At 51.1% G+C, this 20318-nt stretch overlaps 1 protein-coding gene across 9 annotated transcripts in view; it reads left to right on the forward strand.

Moving 5' to 3' along the window:
• The window catches only part of COL15A1 (collagen type XV alpha 1 chain), a 99167-nt gene that overhangs the window by 45821 nt on the left and 33028 nt on the right, over positions 1-20318 (forward strand). For 6 of the 9 annotated variants that reach the window (XM_036856132.1, XM_036856133.1, XM_036856134.1 and 3 more), the window contains 13 exons: positions 2280-2435; positions 3623-3775; positions 5780-5929; positions 6446-6586; positions 9080-9130; positions 10304-10390; positions 11558-11683; positions 12567-12629; positions 17752-17787; positions 18205-18345; positions 18527-18595; positions 19415-19450; positions 19556-19639. In XM_036856132.1, coding sequence (XP_036712027.1) covers positions 2280-2435; positions 3623-3775; positions 5780-5929; positions 6446-6586; positions 9080-9130; positions 10304-10390; positions 11558-11683; positions 12567-12629; positions 17752-17787; positions 18205-18345; positions 18527-18595; positions 19415-19450; positions 19556-19639 — 1293 coding nt within the window. The remainder of the gene's footprint in view (positions 1-2279; positions 2436-3622; positions 3776-5779; positions 5930-6445; positions 6587-9079; positions 9131-10303; positions 10391-11557; positions 11684-12566; positions 12630-17751; positions 17788-18204; positions 18346-18526; positions 18596-19414; positions 19451-19555; positions 19640-20318) is intronic. The other 3 variants (XM_036856140.1, XM_036856139.1, XM_036856138.1) reach the window with 1 other exon arrangement.

The raw sequence follows: 20318 nt of genomic DNA on the forward strand, positions 1-20318 counted from the left end.
CCCCAGAGTCTCCCTAGGGATGCACCAGGACAGGGGAGGAGAGCCAGGTCCTCAAACCTGCCCGGAGATGAATGCTGGGTTCTCAACACGGTACCCGCCTCCCTCTTGTTGTGAAGATGCACAGCGTCTTCTGCCCTTTGAGCCCCTTCAAGAGAGAATGAGATTAACTGCAGGTGTGTTTGCTCTATTGTTTGGTAATTGGCTTTTACACTTGCAAAGCCAGTTGTTTAAATGCTGGACACGAGAGGGTGCCAAATTAAAGCAAATTATGTTTCTCACCTCTGGCCTCTGCTAAAAACCTTATGTCAGCTCATTCTTTCCCCTATCCTGGCATGAAAACTCAAGACACTTCTCTCATCTCCCAGTTACTATCTGGTAACATCCTATTTTCACAGGTATTTCCAAAATCCCTGCAGCATAATATAAAAAATTCAATAAAAATACAAATATAACCAGGAGCCAGGCAGGGAAGGAAGCATGGTTAGGGATATTTCCTCTCTGTCTTCTTCTTTCTCCTCCCTCTCATCACTCCCCCCCGCCCCCCAGAAAGTCTGGCCCACCTGGAGAAAACGACACAGTTTTATCAGACAGTGATCTGGGCCTTTTGTGGGGAAGATATCTGGTTGCTGGAACATTCTCTCACAGGGGCTTTTGTGATTCCTTAGAGGTCCTCCTGCAGGGAATCTAGGACCCAAGTCCATTTTGGGCCTTTTAACTTCCGCCTGGGCTTTCACCCCGTGCTGGTCACCCTGATCCTCTAGGGGGCCCTTTGGGTGGGAGTCCATCTCCAGATGGCTTTAGCTGGCTCCCTTTGGAAGGGTCATATCAGTCAATCACCAGGAAAACAACTGCAGGGCAGATATCTCTGTCTCTCTCTCTTGACTCAGTCTGGATGGCTCCCTGCTTTTGCCTTTGGTATTTCCCTAGAGGGAATCAAACACCAGTCCCTTTGCCTCCCAAAGTCCAAACACTACATACCCAGCTCACCAAATGGTTTGTGGTGGGGGCCAGGGGGGAGCCACAGCACACAGAAAATTGTCTCCAAAGGAATTCTTACAAAAGTCTCTAATCACTCACCCCCTAAATGAATTCTTTACCTTTTCTTACATAGCCGAAGGCAGGTGGTGGGCGCATGCTGATAGAACTGATTCCATTTCATTGTCTCTTTGCCTGTCCCATGTCAGTCGTCTGGCTCCTTTTTTTAGAACACGGAGGTTATCTGAGGCTTATGGAATTGTACTTGTACTTTGGGGCTTTAGCTGACATTGAGTCAGAAAAAAAATCTCATTTTAAAATCCTATGACATCAGCTTTTCTCTGTTTTGGGGGGACGATAATTCTGTAAGGATCTGATGTTATATGGAAAAATGGTTCTATAGGCCAATAAGTTTGGGGAATGATCCACTCTGTATTCTTCTTACAGAGAAGGCTCTGAGAAGTCCTTCAGCAAAGAAATATGTCTAACTCTGATCAGCCTAGTGTTTTTAGTATCCAAAAGAACTACATTTTTGGGGGGTTCCCTGGTAGCCTAGTGGTTGGGATTCCAGGCTTTCACTGCCGGGGCCAGGGTTCAATCCCTGGTCGATCCCGCAAGCCATGAGGTATGGCTGAAAAACAAAAAAAAAACCCAAAAGAACTACTTTTTGCAGCAAAACGAAGCAAAACCCCACCCAAATTTTTTTAAAAAACAAATCTTTGTGAAGCTGAGATAAAGCATAGTCGGTTTGGTGACACCAACAGCCAAAGCTGCTCTCTGTTGCCATTTCCTGCATCTGCTGTGTAACCTTCAGAGAATCTGCCTGTGAATTTCCCGCGGAAATTGAGTCACAGGGAAAGAGAGGGGTGTCCAGTCTGGAGAAGGCTGAGGAGGACGGGGCTGCCGCCTGCGTATCTCTGAAGCACCATCATGGACGAAGACACTCGCCCTGTTCTTATGGCTCCTGGATGCGCACGTAGGGGAGGTCACAGGGAGGAAGACAGGTCTAGATTGAAGTGTCTAGCGCTATAGCAGGAGGCACTGATCTCCCAGTCACTGGTGTGGCACACAGACGCTTGGAATCACACGGGAGACACACGTGCCTTGCAGTCTCTCCTGCCACAGGGATTCTGGGACTGTTGTGGAGCTGGGGTAACATCACAGATAACAAAGTGCCTTGAGGAAAGAAGCTACAGAAATGCAAGCTGCCGGAGGGCACAAGCAGTCAGTCTTCTCCAGCCACAGCCACCTTGATCGGGGGCATGGGCAAGTGACGTGGTCCCTAGTGATGCCTTTGTTCCCAGGGTCCACATATGGAAGAAGGTTTGGCAGCAACAGCAGCAGCTGGGGAGGCCGAGGTGTCCATCAGCACTGCCAGGGAAGCAGAGGCCGGCAGTGTGCCCACCGAGGGACTGACCCTCTCCATGTCCACCGAGCACCCTGGGGAAGGGGTCACTCTGGTAATTAGCTCAGAGTACATGCTCCGCTTCACTTGCTTCTGGAGTTCGGTGGCGTCTCAGGTGGGAGCAGTCACTGGCCTTCCTCACCTGTTTGCAAAGGACAGAGTGACAGCCTTGTGGGGCCGAGTCCCAGCAGACACTGATTTGGAGGCCGAGGCCTCTGTTGACTCATTCAGCAGGTGTTTGTGGAGTGCTGTGCTGGGCTCCAGGTGACTAGGATAGACCCAGCTCCTGGGAACAGAGAGGGAAGAGGGACAATAGGAGAAGCACAGGGGAGCATCAAAAGGGGCCCAGAGCCCAGACTCGGGGGGCCAGGAAGCCTTCCTGGGGAAAGGAGGCTGAAGGCGAGACCAGGGGGATGCGTAGAAGTGATGGGAGTGAGACGTGTTCGGGAGGTGGGCCAGCGGGAGCAAAGGCCTGGAGGCATCAACAGGAGCACACAAAGACCTAAACAAGCGCAGCATGCCTGTGGGGCCCGGTGTGAGCAACGGGGAGGGGAAGTGTGGCTAGAGAAGCCTCTGAGACCGTGGACACCGTGAGAAGGAGCTGAGTGTCCAGCAGAAATGGGAAGTCACTGAAGGGTATTTTTTTTTTCCAGCTTTTATACACGCTATTTAATTTCAGCTTTCAGTAAAGCATGAGTGACCTCAAACTCAATTATTTGATCTTAGCTCATTTTCCTTTAAATGATATATAACTTTTATTTATTTTTGCTCTCCTTTTTATTTATTTATTTAAAAATTTTTTTTATTGGAGTATAGTTGCTTTACAATGTTGCGTCAGTTTCTGCTGTACATACAGATGTCATACAGAGTGAAGTAAGTCAGAAAGAGAAAAGCAAATATCGTATATCAACGCAATATGTAGAATGAAGGGTATTAAAGCAGGAAGTGATGTAGTCACAGTAGGATCTTAGAAAGATTGGGGGAAGCAAGCCTGGAGGCGGGGGGAGGGGGGTGGGTTTGGAGGCTGTGTCTAGGTCTGGGTCAGGGGTGGTGTTTTCTTGCTCTGGGAGTGGCCAACGATGTCACCTCCTGCCAAGAGTCCCAGTGAGTAAAGGCCTGGAAAGCATCCATTGGATCTGTCCCCACAATGATCAGTAACCTTGGGGAGGGCAGTTTTAGCTTCCCCTGGCCACAGCGCCGCGGATCAGTGATGGGGCCCCTTTGTAATGTCTTCCTATTCAGGGTCCAGATAACGAAGAAGGTTCAGCAGGGACAGCAGCACGGGAGGCCGAGGTGCCCGTCAGCGGTGCCGGGGAAGCAGAGGCCAGCAGTGTGCCCACTGGGGGACTGACCCTCTCCATGCCCACTCAGGACCCTGGGGAAGGGGTCACTTTGGTAAGGAGTATAAAGTGCTGGAAGGTTGAGGTCACAGCTGGGAGTGGATCCTGGCCTTCTCAGGGGGCCGGTCTCCATTCTGTTCAGCAAATCCAGAAGAACCTGAATGGGGAGGGGACACCTCTCCGACCAAATACTCCCTCAGAGGTGGAGTCTGCCGGTGCCTGGTGAGAGTACTGTGGGCCCTAGAGGTGTGGGGACAGCGCAGGCTGACAGCCCCAGCGGGCCCGTGGGGAAATGGGTGAGTCAGTGAGGTGGGAGTGAGTTCCAGGGCTGATGCAGGGGTCGGGAGCCGGGGTGGAGGAGTGCTGGGTGTGAGTGGAGGAGGTGATGGCAGGCACAGCCATGCCCGTTTCTGGGCGCAAGCACAGGCTGTCAGAGCTCAGTGGAGGGTCCAGGTGCAGGCAGGCCCTGGCAGGGTCCAAGGGCATGGCCAGGCCTTCTCAGCCCTCTCCTCAGGCCTCACGGAGACACTGCTCCCAACTCCTGAAGACAGGATGCAAGTATCCTAGGACACTCAGACTCAACAGATTCAACCCTAGACTCCTGTCTCCACTCCTTTTGTGTTCCCATCTCAGATGATGGAACCATCATCCCCCAGCTGCCTAATCCAGAATTCTCTTCCCTCTTCCTTACTTCCCACGTTCTGTCACGTGTCAAGTCTTGTTGATTTTTCTACCTCAACACTTCACAGATCTCCCTCCTTCTACCCTTCTCCAGCGCCAGCCCCCTGTACCGAGATACCGCATCCCCAGCCCGGGCAATGGTTAAGGCCCTTCCTGGCCTCCTCCATCCTCTCTGCCCCCGGCTCCTTCTGGTGGGGGCAGCCCTCTGCAGAGGGCTTCCCATTGTCCTCGCTGCAGACCCCAGTCCCGCACCTGGCCTCCAAGGCTTGTACGGTCCGGCCTCGCCAGCCTCCAGGGCCACATCTTGGGCCACTGTCCCTGCTCTTGGAGCTCCAGCCTCACTGGCCTTCTTTCAGTTTCTTGAACATGCCTATTTCCTTCTTGCCTTAGAATCTTCCCACATCCTCTCCTCTCTGCCTGGAACCTTTTCCTCCTCCTTCTTCCCTCCGTTAATTCCTGCTTATCCTTTAGAGTTCAGCTCAGACACTGCTTCATCAGGGAGGTGCCTCCCAGGCTGTGAAGTCTCCCCGTCAGACACATTCCCAGTACCCCAAACGTCTCCTCGGAAAGCCTCATCACAACTGGCTCCCTACCAGGCCGGAGGCTCTGTGAGGCCAGGGATCACATAGCTCTTGCTCATTGAGCTGTCTTCATCCCGGCAGACGTTGGGGACTCAGTAGATGTTTGCTGAGTGAGTGAAAAGAGGGGGTTGTCAGGCCATCACATGTCAACACTGGCCTTTGAGATCATTCCACACATTCACTCCCAGCCTTTCACCTCTGGTCTAATGTCCAGACAAGGAAACTTTACAGTGGGGAAGGTATGCCCTGGCCAGGTGACGGAGCTCCCAAGGCCACTTGGCAGTTACTGGATTATTGTAATTAACAAATCGTCACCACCACCGTCTCCTGCTTCTTCTTCCTCTTCTCTTTCTTCTCCTTTATCTTTCTTCCCTCCCTCCTTACCTTTCCTTCTTCTTTAAAGGCAAATCCCTTGTCACAGGGTGAGAAAACTAGGGATCAGGTCCCAGTTCTACCAAGTCTTTACTCAACAGAAACTAGAACTTAAGTAGCAAAGCTGTCTGGAGATAGAAGGGCTTCCTGTGGAGGTAGGGAGTGCCAGTTCCTGAGGATGCGCAGGTTTGGGCCAAAGCACGCGGCAGAGGTGTGCTGGAGGGTACTCCGGGGCAGGGAGGGGACGACCTGAGAGGTGCGTTCTAGCCTGGAGCTCTGGGGGTCTGGGGACTAAGGCTGGTCCTAGATGAGCTGTGACCATGCTTTTATCTGACGGCCTCAGGAGGTTCCTCCCCACAATCACACACCCACCAACCAGGGGTGTGGATGAAGTGTCACGATCCCTTATGCCAATTTCATTTCAGGGTCCAATCAGTGAAGAAAGCTTAACAATAGCAGCGGCTGCAGCAAAAGTGCCCCTCAGCACTTTTGAGGAAGAGGAGGCCAGCGGGTTCCCGACTGATGGCCTGGTTCCCCTCACACCCACAGCGGCCCCCAAGCAAGTAGTCACTTCTGTAAGTATCTCCTAGCATCCTCTCTGCCTCACAGCGGGAAGAGAGGTCAGGGTCACGAGACAGGAGCAGTTGCCGGCCTTCCCAGAGCCAAATGCACAGGCAGCTTCGTTAGAGCATTTATCTGGGTCGGCACCAACCAGAGGGAGGCATGATGTAACTGAAGGAGCATAGCAGAGGGGGTCAGGGGAGCAGGCTTTGTCCTGACCCTCTACCCCTATCTTTGTCCAAGGAGAACTTTCTCGGAATGTGGTCCAAAGTTAGACAGCATTGCTGGGGTGAGAGGCAGTAAGCACCATGACTGGGGAGGGGGTTTAGAGGAGATGCATGTTGCAGAAGGGGATTATGAGTCTGTGCTTCTGTGAGTGTGTCGGGTGTAATGACAGTTGTAGGTAGGAAAGTGCTTTGAAACTGGGCTAGTGCCACCGAAAGGAAAGTCAACAAAACTCCTCAGCAGCAGTGTGCACATTGCATCATGGGTGAGGTGGCTTGATTCATCGTGTTGGTTTGGCTTCTCAGGGTCCTGGTGATGAAGACTTAGCAGCAGCCACGACAGAGCAGCCCCTTCCCGCGGCTGGGGCAGAAGAGTTGGGTGGCGCTCTCCCTGAGGCGCCCCCGCTTCCCATACCCACAGTAGCTCCTGAAAGAGGGGTCCCTCCGGTAAGTGAAGATTTCACTTTGCGTAGAGGCATGAAGATTTGACTTGGCCGGTCTTACAGAGGAGAGAAAGGAAGGCCAGAGGGGCCTGCTCCTGGCTTTCCTAGAGGGAGGTTTTCATTTTGGTTCGCAAAATGTGGAATTTGGACTTTTGAGGGTCCTCCAACCTAGGAACACACAAGGAAGCTGCAGTTTGTGGAGAAGATGCAAGAGGTAAAAACCTAGGGCACCTGGCTTTGTGTCCCAAATTGCCCACTTCTTTAATTGGAATGAGAGCTTTCTAACAGGCAGAGCTGCCTAAAGATACAAAGGCCCATCTCAAATGTCATTAGATTCCATCCTGGAGGTGGGGAAACTTGTAAGACGTGGCAGGGACTGTAGAGGAAATAGAAGCATCGGAGGTGTGTTTGTGTGTGTGTGTGGGGAAGGGGGAGAGGGTCACCTTCAGGTCTCTTCCAACACGAGTTTTTGGGTTGCAACTGTACGATCTCACACAAATCCCTTTCTTTGGGCTTCAGTTTTCTCATCTGTAGAAGAGGGTGGCTGTGAGGTCAGGTCAGAATGCAGGTCAGGGAATGTTCGGAAAGTTCTATGCACAGGTGCGAGATTGTCACCACTTAAGGGCTGTGACTTTGTCTTTTAGAAGTGGGAAACCCCCCCACATACACATCACTCAGCAACATTACGCGAGTCGTGCTTTATCTGTTCCGCCTCCCACGGCCATCTTTTTGGAGTGGAGGGAAGGGGAAAACTGGAGTATTTTAAAGCAAATCCCAAACATTGTATCATTTAACTCATAAACATGTTAATGTGTATTGTTAATAGGTTGATCTGGGACCTTTTTTTCCCCTTAGCCACAGTGTCATCCATCAGTGGTAATAATGGATGGCATTATCCATCTAACAAAATTGACAGTGGTTCCTTCATATTATCTAATATTATCTAATACCCTAGTTATTTAAAAATGCCTTTTTGCACTTAGTTTGAATCTGAATCCAAACAAGGTCTACTTTGTGTTTGGTTGATGTGTCTCTTAAGTCTCTTTTAGTCTATGATTGTCTCCCACCTACTTTGTTCTTTTTGCCATTGATTTATTGGGAAACCTGGTTCAGTTGTCCTTAGATCCTTTATATTTTGTGCTTTGAGAAGCTGGCACTTGGTGAGGGCCCGGTGAGACCAGCTATGCTGGTGACAGTGTCAGTGGTTTACTACTGCTGAGAAGTTCTTGGTCAACACATATCAACACCATAAAGCTGCGTATGGTTGACCCAGACACTTTTGTTCTAGGAATCAATCCTAAAGGAGAGATAGTCTGATATGTAAAAAGGCTTTGTGTACATGGATGTTAATCTCAGTATTGTCCATAATGGAAAAAAACTAGACACAGTTTAACTAGCCAACAATAGGGAAGTTAACTGAATTAAAGGATGGTCAAATAATGGAATATTATGCAGCTATTAAAATTATACTTATTAGGAGTATTTAATGATGCAGGAAAATACTTACCATATAATGCTAAGTGGAAAAAAAGCTGGTTATGAACTTCAGTATACTGACTGGGCCAACCCTGGAGGAGTCCTAGCCTAGTGGGACCAACACACGCACAACTGAGCTTCAAGTCAGGTGGTCCTACTGTGGTCTTAACTATTTAAAAATAGACACATGCAAAAACCCTGGAAGGAAATACCCTCCCTAAATGTCGGCAGTTGTGGCCTTAAGGTAGTAGAACTGTGAGGGTTGGTAGGTTCCTAATACATGGTGGTTTTTCTGTCAAGGGGGCTTCTGACTTTTCCAATGAGATGTTTAAAACAATTTTTTTTTTAATTTTTCTTTTTTGGCCTCTCCATGTTTGAGGGGGTCTTAGTTCCCCGACCAGGGATTGAACCCGGGCCACAGCAGCGGAAGCACAGAGTCCCAACCACTGTACTGCCAGGGAATTCCCATCCAATGAGATTTTTAAAAAGCTCCAAGAAGAGAGAGAGGGGGAGAGAGGTGTGGGGAGAAAGGTGAAAGAGAGAGACGAACATGCAGGATTTCATCATGGCGCATAAGTAATGACGATAGATCACCCTAAGTGCCTGTGTCAGGAATTTGTGATGAATTGAAATGGGTGCCCCAATTCCTGAGCAGACAGTTTAATAACACAATAGGGACAGTCTTGGGAGTACCCACTCTGGAATATCTTTTGGCTCATTTTGAAACTCAGAGTCACCCAAGGCAGTGGGTGAGAGGGGCATTCATGTCTGGCTCTGCCACACCCCTCTTTCTGTTTATTCATGTATAAAATGGGGATTGTAGAACTTTCTCTCTGGGATGTGGTGAGGATTAAATGAATTAATACATGGAAAACTTTACCTGGCACGTAGTACACGCTCAACAAATGAGGTATATAGAACTCCTGCATAAGCCTCCTCTTGAAATAAGCACAGTTTCGGGAGAGAGGAGGGGAGAGTGGGAGGGGTGCCCAGTGTTCCACTGACATCTTGTTCTCTTTAGGGTGAAGCTGGGGAGGGGCTTCCTGGCCCCCTTGGACCTGCTGGACCCACGGTGAGATTCCCACCCAGGGTTGTCACATGCACAGTGTGCAGGGGCCGGGGATGCACGAAACAGCCACAGGCAGATCCTTCCCGTCTGCCCCCAAGTGCCGTCCAGTCAGAGCTCAGTTCTCCTTCCTGTACCAGGACTCTCTCAGAGAGTCCAGGAGCAGAAACTATTTACATCCCGTTTATATCCTGTGCCCTGAAAGACCCCTAGGTCCCTCAAACTAAGCACATCCCAAACTGAGCTTGTCACCATGCTTCCAGGCCTGCTCTCCCCTCAGGGTTCCCCTGCTCTGGGAATGGTACTCCATCTTCCTGATCATGAAGAGAGAAGCCAGGAAACATCCTCGAGTGCCTCCCCTCAATCCAGTCAGTCCCGAAGCCCCCTAGTCTAGCTGTGCAGCACCTCCTCATCCCTTGGATGCTGGCAACAGCCTCCTGTCTCCTCGCCTTTATATCATCACCTCCCTTCTCCCACCTACACGCCCACACTGCCACAATCTGCCTAAGCTCAGCTCTAACCCCTAACCCAGCTCTTCCTTATTCGATGATTGAATTAGGCCTTGCCTGGTTCCCATCTTCAGGAACTAAGTACCAGAAAGGTGTTTTGGAAGTTTCCTTTTGTTCCTTGGAGGAATTTGATGGCATTCAACAAGTACATAATGAGTGCCTTCTCAGTGTCAGATCTCATGCTGGACACTGGGCACCCAGAGGTATCTCAGGATTGGGCTGACCCTGGAGGAGTCCTAGCATAGTGGGACCAACACACGCACAACTGAGCTTCAAGTCAGGTCGTCCTACTGCTAAATCCAGACCCCCACAGTGGCTGGTGGGAACACAGAGTAGGAGAGGTGAATTCTCTCTGAAAATGGGGTTGGGTAGGGCTCCATGGAGGAGGTGACCATGGAACTGGGCCTTGAAGGATGAGTAGGGATTTGAAAGGCAGCAAAAGAGGCTGTGAAAGAGTGTCCTGTGTTTGAGGACTGGCTGTGTGTTGGCCGCACAGCTGGGAGGGGGAGAGGGAGGAGGGCAACTGTAGAGGGGACCGGGAGAAAAAGCCAGAAGGATAGTTGGCAGCAGCAGTTATAGGGCCACAGAATATGGGAAGACTTTCAGTGACACAGCTGTCCTTGGAGAGTAGCAGGTGAAACCAAGCCGTGGGAACTTTTTCTCTGTACAGGTGGGAGTGGAGGCTGAGGGCTCCAGCCTGGGCTGGGGCTTGGACGTCGGCTCTGGTGACCCAGTGCGCAGCGAGGAACTGTTAAGAGTAAGTGTGAAGGGTTAAACAGCCTAGTGTCGGGGGCAGCCTTCACGAGGATCCAGGAGGGAGGGACACAGGGGCCGATAACAGATGAAAGCAGATTGCCACCGTTGATAACTCTTGCGGCTGATGGTGGGCTCCTGGGACTCGCTCTACTTTCCCCTCCACATTTGTATATGTTTGGCATTTCCGTCTTCCATCAGTTTTAAGTGAGTCTGAGCCTTAGTTTATAGTCAGGTGCCCCACTTTGCCACTTGCCTCCTTCCCCCGGTAGCCTTCTCCAGCAGGCTCTTCCACAGCAGGTATGCCCATGACCTTCACCTCTACCACCTAGCTCTGTCCCCCACCCCCTTACCCATTACAGAGACCTGCTGGCCTCTTCTCTAGGTAGCATTTCACACTTTGGCTTCCAGACCCTTCTCAAAATCCTTCCTACCCTGAGGCGGCCCCCTCCCTACCTCTCCAGACCACTCTTTCTGCCTCTTTGGCACCTCTTGCTCCCCCAGCCTCTTGCCCAAGGCTGAGCCCCCACTGGTCCCTCTAGGTTTCCCCCGGGAGCACCTCTCTTCTCAGCTGCATCTCGTGCCTCTGTCCCCAGGGCCCCAACCTCATCTCCATCCCTTCCTCTGAGCCCTGGTGCTGAATCCCCACCTAGAAGGCTCCACTCGGCTGCCCTTCTACTCACTCATCATGGCAGGGCTGGAAGGGTTCAGGACTCACTGGATGAGTGGAGCGGGACCCAGCTGGGACTTCCAAGCTGGTGGCATCAGCCAACCCAGCCCGAGGCTAAAGAGACTAGTACATTGCAGGGATGTTTTTAATAAGGGTTAACAATAGGCAGTTTTGGACTAACCTCTCAGGTAATCAGAAAACTAAATTAGAGCATCTCTGAGAATTCCAACAAATTATATTTTTATTATGTACATACATCTAGGGAGAAAACATGATATAATGCGCTTAAAAAGACCTGGATTCATATCCCAGCTCTTCTCCTAATTAGCTGTGTGTGTGAGCTCTTGAGCAAGCCACATCATGTCACTAAGCCTCAGTTTCCCCATCTTCTAAGTAGGAATACCAGTCTCTACTTGTAGAGTTGTTTTCAGAAATGGAGTGAATGGAACATATACATTTGTCCCCTCCTGCACTGTTTCTTAACAAGGTATCTATTTTTAGGGTCCTCCAGGTCCCCCAGGCCCACCTGGCTTACCTGGGATTCCAGGAAAACCAGGAACTGATGTTTTCACGGGACCCCCTGGATCCCCTGGAGAAGATGGACCTGCTGGTGAACCTGGTCCCCCGGTGAGCTGCCAAAGCCATTGCCCCTCTGTGCCTATGGGGCTTCCTTTAGCCAGGGAGGGGGTACAGACTGCAGACCCCAGTGCTAAGGCTTACAACAGGGAGTGAGGAGCTAGCTAGCGTTTGTAAACAAATTCCTCCTCAGCTGAGACATTACTAAGACTCATAAGAAGTGGCAGCCGGGCTTCTCTGGTGGCTCAGTGGTTAAGAATCCGCCTGCCAATGCAGGAGACACGGGTTCGAGCCCTGGTCCGGGAACATCCCACATGCGGCAGAGCAACTAAGCCCATGCACCACAACTACTGAGCCTGAGTGCGTAGAGCCCGTGCTCCACAGCAAGAGAAGCCACCGCAGTGAGAAGCCCACACACCGCAACGAAGGGTAGCCCCTGCTTGTCGCAACTAGAGAAAGCCCACGTGCAGCAATGAAGACCCAGCACAGCCAAAAATAAATAAATAAAATAAATAAATTTATTTCAAAAAAAAAAAGCAGCAGCAGCCAAGAAAAACATCATCCTACACATTGTTTTGCTGCTTTATCTTAGTATAGGAAATGCAGGCTCATGCAGAATCTTGGAATCATAGAGCACCAGCGCTGGGCCCGGGGTGGGAGGCCCCCACAAATCACCTAGTCCAGCCCTGCCCCCGACTCCCCACAGAAGAGAAAATGCAACCCAGAGAGTGAAGGACCCTCCGTCCACAGATGCACAGCCGGCCGTGGCTGAACTGGGGCCAGGACAGGTGTTCTGCTACGGGCTGACACAAGGCTTTGGACCCACTGGCCTCACCCGCTGGGTCTTCCCAGCCCTGGCCTCCTTTTCCAAAGAGGGTTCATATTTGATTCTTCTCAGAGATGTTGTGGGCTGATTATCCTTGATGTCCCTCAGGGCCCTGAGGGAAAGCCTGGACTTGACGGAGCCTCCGGCCTTCCTGGAATGAAAGGGGAGAAGGTACGGAGAAGAGGGGGGCGGGTTCCAACACGGGGAATCACCAGGCCCACCCTACCTCTCTGACCTCTAAGCCTGACCTTGCCTCTGATCCCATCCTGGTCCGCATGCTGGATGTCTCCCCCTTCCGGAGCTCTTTATGCCCAAACCTGCACTCATCGCCTTCCCCTGCCCACTCCTGCATGTCCCCAGCTTCCGTGAATGGCACTGCCATCTACCCAGTCCCCTGGACTCAAAAGCAGAGTCTTCTCTAACTCCTCCCTCCTCTCCCTTTCCTACCGTGAACCATCTGTTGCCAAGGCTGGCCAATCTGATGTCCACCCCTCTCTCCGCCCTGACCTGACGTTCATCTCTCCTCGCCTGCAGTGTGGCATCAGGCTCCTCGCCTGCAGTGTGGCATCAGGCTCCTCGCTGGTGCCCCCTTCTCCCCACCCACAATCCAGCCTCCAGCTACGTGCCCAGTCCATCTTCCTAGAGCAGGCTGTCAGCACTCACTGCCCTCTCCGCTGAGAAAGCGCCAGCGGCTCCCCGTTGCCTGCAGGACAGAGCCCTCACTATGTGCAGACCTTCAAGGCCCTTCCCGACCTACCTTTCCAGCTCCACCTCCCGCTGCCCCCTTACACACCCGGCCTCCAGGCCAGCCAGCCAGCCCTACTGAAAGGCTCTGGGCTTGCACAGCCTCCTGGCCCTGGCCTGTGGTTTCCTCTCTGGGCTGTCCTTTCCCTTTCCTCATTCTCAGAAGCCCAGTTCAGATATACCCTCTGGGAAGCTCTCCTGGACTCTCTGAGCAGAAAGCACCCCTCCTTCCTCTGCGTCCCGTTAGCACAGTACTGATTCTGCGGGACCCCTCCAGCCAGGGTAACTGACGCTGTTCGCTTACCAGTCGGCTCCCAACCCCAGCCTTACAAGCAGGGCGTGAGCACTGTCTGTGTATCCTTAGAACCTAGCCCAGGCTTCTGTGAGCAGTTTGATGCATGAATGAAACTTCTTCAGGTGCCCTTTTCACCCTCCGTTCCTGAGTCTCGCACGCCCTCAGTCTCTCCCTTCTCTGTAAGCCCCTGTAGTCTTCTGTTAAGCTACATGGTGCTGTGGGGGGGGGAGGGGTTCCTGCCCCTACTGCATTCCCATGTTCCGCAAAGGGGGGCAATAAAGATGAGGTGAGCTTCCTTCCAGAGATGTAGGCATGAGCTTCACTGGGGTTCAGAGGAGGGAGGAGCCTCCCCGCTGGGGTGGGGAGTGGAGGCCTTCTGTGTACCCCACCTGGACGGAGTTGTGGAAAGTGCTGACTCCCTAGACACCATGCTTGTCACTGAATTTCCAGTTTCCGTCAGCTCTCAGGAGTATTTTTATTGAAACAGTAACTCGATTTTCGTGGAAAGCTCATTTCTCAGAAAAAGAAGAAAGAAACAATTGTCGAGCTTTATAGAACTCATTTTACACGTACTGTTTTATAAGAAATTAAATTTTGCAGGAAACATCACAAGACTTACTCTCATCTTCCTTGTTCTTCTTACCAGCTTCCCTGCCCCGCCCCTCCCCCACACACCCCTCCCACACACCCCTCCCACACACCCCTCCCACACACCCTCCCCACACACCCCTCCCCACACACCCCTCCCCACACACCCCTCCCCCCCCCCACACACCCTCCCCCCACACCCCTCCCCACACACCCTCCCCACACACCCCTCCCCACACACCCCTCCCCACACACCCTCCCCACACACCCCTCCCCACACACCCTCCCCACACACCCCTCCCCACACCCCCCTCCCCACACACCCCTCCCACACACCCCTCCCACACACCCTCCCACACACCCTCCCCACACACCCCTCCCACACACCCCTCCCACACACCCCTCCCCACACACCCTCCCCACACACCCTCCCCACACACCCTCCCCACACACCCCTCCCCACACCCCTCCCCACACACCCCTCCCCACACACCCTCCCCACACACCCCTCCCCACACACCCTCCCCACACACCCCTCCCCCGCACACCCCTCCCCCGCACACCCCTCCCTGGCTGGTCTCGGGCTTAAAAATACCCACGCCCATGCCCACATCCGCACACAAACACCCTCACAGGCGCACTCTGCAGCTGCTCAGACACTCGGTTGTGCGCAAAGTGGCAGGCTTGCCCAGACTAATTGTGGCAGATAAATCACATTTTTCTTCCTGGAATTTGCTGTGAGGCCTAACTTGTTGCCCTGTGTGTATATGATGTTTTCTGGTCAAGGAAAAGTAGACTCTAGAAGGACTTGGAAATTTGCACCTGGAGAGCTGGAGGAAAGCCTCGCACATGACATTTACCCCCCACCCCCACGCCCCCCAAAAAAGTAAACCAAGGAGAATAGTCTGAATGTGAAATAACAAAAATTGCTAAAGAAAATGAATAATCTCAGGGATGTAACACCACATAAGATCCAATGATACATTTGATCCCTGATGCCCCTCCACAATCTCTGCTCAGCTTACACACCTCCAGTGACAGGGGACTCATTTCCTGCCTTCATATGTACAAGCTGGATAAAATCATCTGTTTCTGAGAAAGATAAATCAAGGTCCCACATATCTTCTAGAACTTCCTTTGAAACTGCTACAAGATGTACTCTTGATTTGAAAAGAGTCAGGAAGGCAATTGAAAAAGTATAGCTTTTTACCTTATGAACATCTTTTTCTTGAACGGGGTCAACTGGCAACACAATAATAATGTTTTCAGAGGGTAGAGTCCAAAAGTCAAGAGCTGGGACTAAGTTAACTTCTATTTCACAATATCCCTGACTGTGATTTGACTTGTTACTTGAAAAATGCATAAGGTTGGTACTTCCTTCAAGGACAGATTGCGTCAGGCAGCAGAAGATGGTGTGGCTGGTCACACCCAAGAAAAGCAGACACAGAAACTGTAGCCTGCAGATTGGGCAACAAAACTGGAACCTGATTCTTTCTGTTTCTGCCCAGGATAAAATGTCACACTTAATTTTTCCCAGGTCAGGCCAGCAGGCAGGGAAGTGACAGAGTCTAGCCAGCCAGGCTTGCTTCCTTCTGCAAGCACCCCTCTCCTCCCACCATCCCATAGAGTAACGGGATTCTTTCTGTGATTCTCTCTTCAGGTGTGTCTCTTCTGTTATTCAACCCTTCTGTAGAGTACTTTCTCTCAGCAGTTATATATTTTTGTCTCTAAGGTCTCTAATTGATTTTTTCTTTTTTTAAATATTTATTTATTTATTTATTTTTGGCTGTGTTGAGTCTTTGTTGCTGCGTGCGGGCTTTCTCTAGCTGCGGTGAGCAGGTGCTACTCTTCATTGTGGTGCACAGGCTTATCATTGTGGTGGCTTCTCTTGTTGCGGAATACAGGCCCTAGGCGCACGGGCTCTAGAGCGCAGGCTCAGTAGTTGTGGCACACAGGCTTAGCTGCTCCGCAGCATGTGGGATCTTCCCGGACCAGGGCTCGAACCTGGGTCCCCTGCATTGGCAGGCAGGCTCCTAACCACTGCACCACCAGGGAAGCCCTGATTCTTTTCTATAACCACTGTTCTTATTTCATAATAGTTTGTCCTTGTTTCTTGGCTGTAATATCCTCCCTTTTCTCCCTGAGAATATATAGTATTTACTTAGACTCCTGATTGGATCGTGTTCTTAGCTGTTTCCTCAGGAAACCTTCCATGGTTGATGTTGTTGTTTCTCTTTCAGAGTGTTGCCTTTCCTGAAATGTGTAGTGTTTCTTGTTTGTGTGTTTGCTTTAGAAATTGGAATCCCTCTTTAGTCTGTTTCCTGCCTCTGTTTGTACAAATTACTAGGGAGTTGGATGGTAGCTACTTCTGCAGGTTTCAGGAAGGTGACGGGAGGAGTAGGATGTGCCAGCAGGCAGGGCACCTCAACAGCTGATCTTAGATGTTTGGGGTACCCCTGGACCTCCCAGGGTCCACTAGCCACCTGGGGCTCTGCCCTATCCCTTTGCTCCAGTAAACGACTCTTATTATCCTTGTAGCAGGAGTGGAAGTGGGAGGTGAGGGGAGATGGGCAGGGCTCCATGGCTATGTAGCTCCAGAATTTCAACCTATCTCCCTGTCAGAGCCACACCCTGCTCCTGGCTTCCACTCCTCCCTTGCCTGATATTTTTCTACCTGTGGTTTCTCTCCACCACTGAAGCCTCTGGCTTCAGCTTCCCATGTTTTCTCTTTGCCATTCCTCACTGTTTCAGATTCAGTAGCACTCACCATCTTATTTTTGAGCATGACTATTTTGGAACTATCCACTCTGTCATCTCTATGGATTTGCTATAGGAAGGCGAATCTGGCCCAGGGAAAGAGGGGTTTGGGAGAAGGCACAGCCTTAGATGGCGGGTGTATCATGGTGTCAGGGCCTTGTGTGTGGCCATGCAATTGCTGGCTTCTTCTCTTGCGGGTGCCTCTGTGGTTTCCTTGGAGGTTCTCTAGCTGGGGGCCCCCGACTGCAGTCCTCTGCTGTAGTGCAGTGTCTCCTGTGGCTGACCACTTCTGACCATCAGCCCCCATTGGTGCTCCCCTCTATCTGAGCTTGCAGCTCGCTCCTTTCCTTGGGATCCACATCTAACCCCCCAGGAAACCTGTACTGTGTCTCCCACTGGCGGTGGACACGCAGCCTGCTTTAGAGACCCCCCCCCCAACCCCGACCCCCATTCTGGGGCTATTCCAGCCAGCTTTCGGTCTTTAGATTTTTCCAGAAGAGAGCCAGCCATCATCCACATATCTCCAAAAGCCTAGGGAATACATATCAAATTCTTGAAGTCCCTTCCCTTGGCTTCGAGGAGGGGAATCGGGCCCACCCAGTACACTGACAGCTCTCCAAGGGAATTCTTCCTCTACAATCTCTTCCTGGTTAATCTTCAACTTCTCCTTTTCACTCTTGAGGTAGGTAATGAGATAATAGTTGGAAGATGGGTTTCACAAGCTTTCAGCATGACCTGCTTAGCAAACTCACAACTACTGTAATGGGCTCAGGTTTGAGACATCAGTCAGAACTGAGCAGGAAGAGTCCCACTTTAATGTCCTGTTACTTAAGAGTCTGTAATCCTGCATTTTCTTTTAAACATACCTAATGAAATATATATTAATTGGCCCCCATTTTTTTTTTTCAGGGAGCAAGAGGACCTAATGGCTCAGTTGGTGAAAAGGTAAAAAATGAAAACGAAAAAGAAAAAGCTTTCTCCTCCTTCCTCCCCTCTCTCTGGGTTTAGTATAATTGAACTGTTGGGCTAGAGTATTGAATATATAAATGTCATGGATCAGAGAGAAACATCTGGAAGGAACTGCTTGGGGAAGGCAGAACAGCTGGAGCAGAGTGAATAACCCACCAGGTTTTCTCCTTTCTCACCCCCTCCACCCTAATTCATTCAATGAGCGCCATTAGCTTATCTCCAAGTGAAATGTCAATTGGCAAGATAGCTGTTTCTGTACAATTAAGTAGCGCTGATCAGAGAATCCAACAATCTAATTAAGTTCAAAGAACAATTTTTTGACTCAGTTGCGGATGTTGTTCCTTCCATGAGTGACTCCAAGGCTAGATAATCAGCCTGTCCCCTTCCTTACAGGGTGATCCCGGCAACAGAGGCTTACCAGGACCCCCAGGGAAAAATGGACAAGTTGGCGCTCCTGGGGTCATGGGACCCCCAGGGCCCCCTGGACCCCCTGGGCCCCAAGGCCCTGGATGTGCAATGGGACTTGGATTTGAGGTACTTTTCCTCCTTTCTGTGGTTAAAGAACAACGTGCGCTAAGGACTACTGGAAAGGCCAGCTAACTGAACGCCAAGGTGGTGCTGATTCCCCACTGAGCCCCAGCTCCCAGCACCACACCTGGCACAGGGAGGTGCTCGGGAATCAGTACTGAAATTCTCATTCTTCTTCCTTCCCTAGGATACTGAAGGCTCTGGGGGCATCAGGCTGTTGCCTGAGCCCGGAATCTCTGGACCAACGGCTTCAAGTGTAGGTTGACTTTTTACACCTTCATTTTGAGGACTGTCATGCTGTCACACTGGAGTGGAGAAGCTGTGGGGTGCCATCCTGGCTCTGCTACTTTCACTAATTCACCCTCTCTGTGCCTCCAGCTTCCAGCTGTGTGGTGGGGAGACCAGGTGCTCTTTATAGCTTGTTTCTTTGAGGAGTAGCACAGAGGTTTTGCACAAAACATCTTGTGGGAAAACTTGAAAATTATCTTTCTCTCTCTCTGCAGTCCCTTACCATCAAGCATCTCTGCTTCATTGCCTCCTTGCTGCTGCCCATTCGAGACTCACACTTTGCCCCGTTTCAGAATCCCATGCTCTTAACAAGTACCCTTCCCCACTACATCTACCCCCCAGGGAGGTGTTGTCCATCTTCTGCTATGATACCTGCTCTCAAGAGGACCAATCCCCAGGATCTCATTATATTTGAGATCCAAGCGGTACCCAGAGCTGAGCACACCAGTGCGGGAGGAGCTGAGCCTCGCAAAGGGGAGCAGCACAGCCCCCTCCGTGATTGAATAGGAAGACCTCCCCGACACCCCAGATGCAGAGGGCTCTGGGTTCAGAGTCAAAAGGACACTCACTCCGTGCTGGGAGAGGGCCTCTGGTCCTCTTACTGTCTGTGAGATATTCCTTCCTTCTGACTCTGTAAGGGGAATTTGCCCCTCATCTTTTGCTCCCATTATCTGGGACAAAATCCTTGTAAGAGCTTAGGGAGAATGGCAAGATGGGAGGATAGATGGAGAGTGGGCAAAGTGAATAGAAAAAAACCCAAAGAATATTTGTTTGTCTGTTTTGCCAGGGTCCCAAAGGAGAAAAAGGAGACCAGGGACCCAAGGTGAGGTCACAGATCTGAAGTGGGGGTGAGAGAAATTTTCTGCCTGGTTCTAGGAGCATTATCCACATACAGTGAATTTTTTTCCACTCTCACTGCTATATCCAGGGTGAAAGAGGGATGGATGGAGCCAGCGTTGTGGGACCCCCTGGGCCCAGGGGGCTACCAGGGCGCATCGAGGTCTTATCTAGTGTGAGTATCACCAGGTATCACCAGCATGGCTGCTTTTGCTAAAGGGGAGGGAAGGTTGTCCACAACTTCAGGGCCTTCAGGGCTGCTCTTTATGCAGGGGGCACATAGCTGGCATCTGGTGTTGGAGTTCCTACCTGCCAGCATGGCCCGCCTGTCTGTTCCTACCCTGGTACCACTATTGTCACACATAGTGTGTCCAGAACCCTCTCTTCTGGTTGGCAGCATTTGCAGTCAGGAGACTGAGTGTAACAGAGCTGTAACCGAGAGGCAAGGAACATAAGTGGGGGAACGAGGGAGGAAAGATGGTTTAGGGTATGACAAATCAAGGAAGACTTTCTGGAAGAAGTCTCCTTGAGCAGGGACTTGAAAGCTAAGAAGGATTCACCAGGTAAGTATGGAGGACAGGACTTCCAGAACTCAGGTGGTCAAGGCACTCTGAGCCGAAGCACAGAAGAGAAAAACATGGGTGTGTCCAAGGCACAGGGAGCTGATGGGCATGGGGGTGGGTGGAGAGCGATGGAAATTTGGAGAGAAGACTGGGATGTGGGCTGGGACACGATCACACTCCACTGAATATTAGAACATCACATTTGTGAGAAACTGTGGCCCTTCCAAGAGAAATAATGTCATACTGGTACATGACAGAAAGACAAAAAGTCCCAAATAAGTGGAAAAAAGA

The sequence above is a fragment of the Balaenoptera musculus genome, chromosome 6 (genome assembly GCF_009873245.2).
Source record: "Balaenoptera musculus isolate JJ_BM4_2016_0621 chromosome 6, mBalMus1.pri.v3, whole genome shotgun sequence".
In the NCBI taxonomy this organism is placed as follows: Eukaryota; Metazoa; Chordata; class Mammalia; order Artiodactyla; family Balaenopteridae; genus Balaenoptera; species Balaenoptera musculus.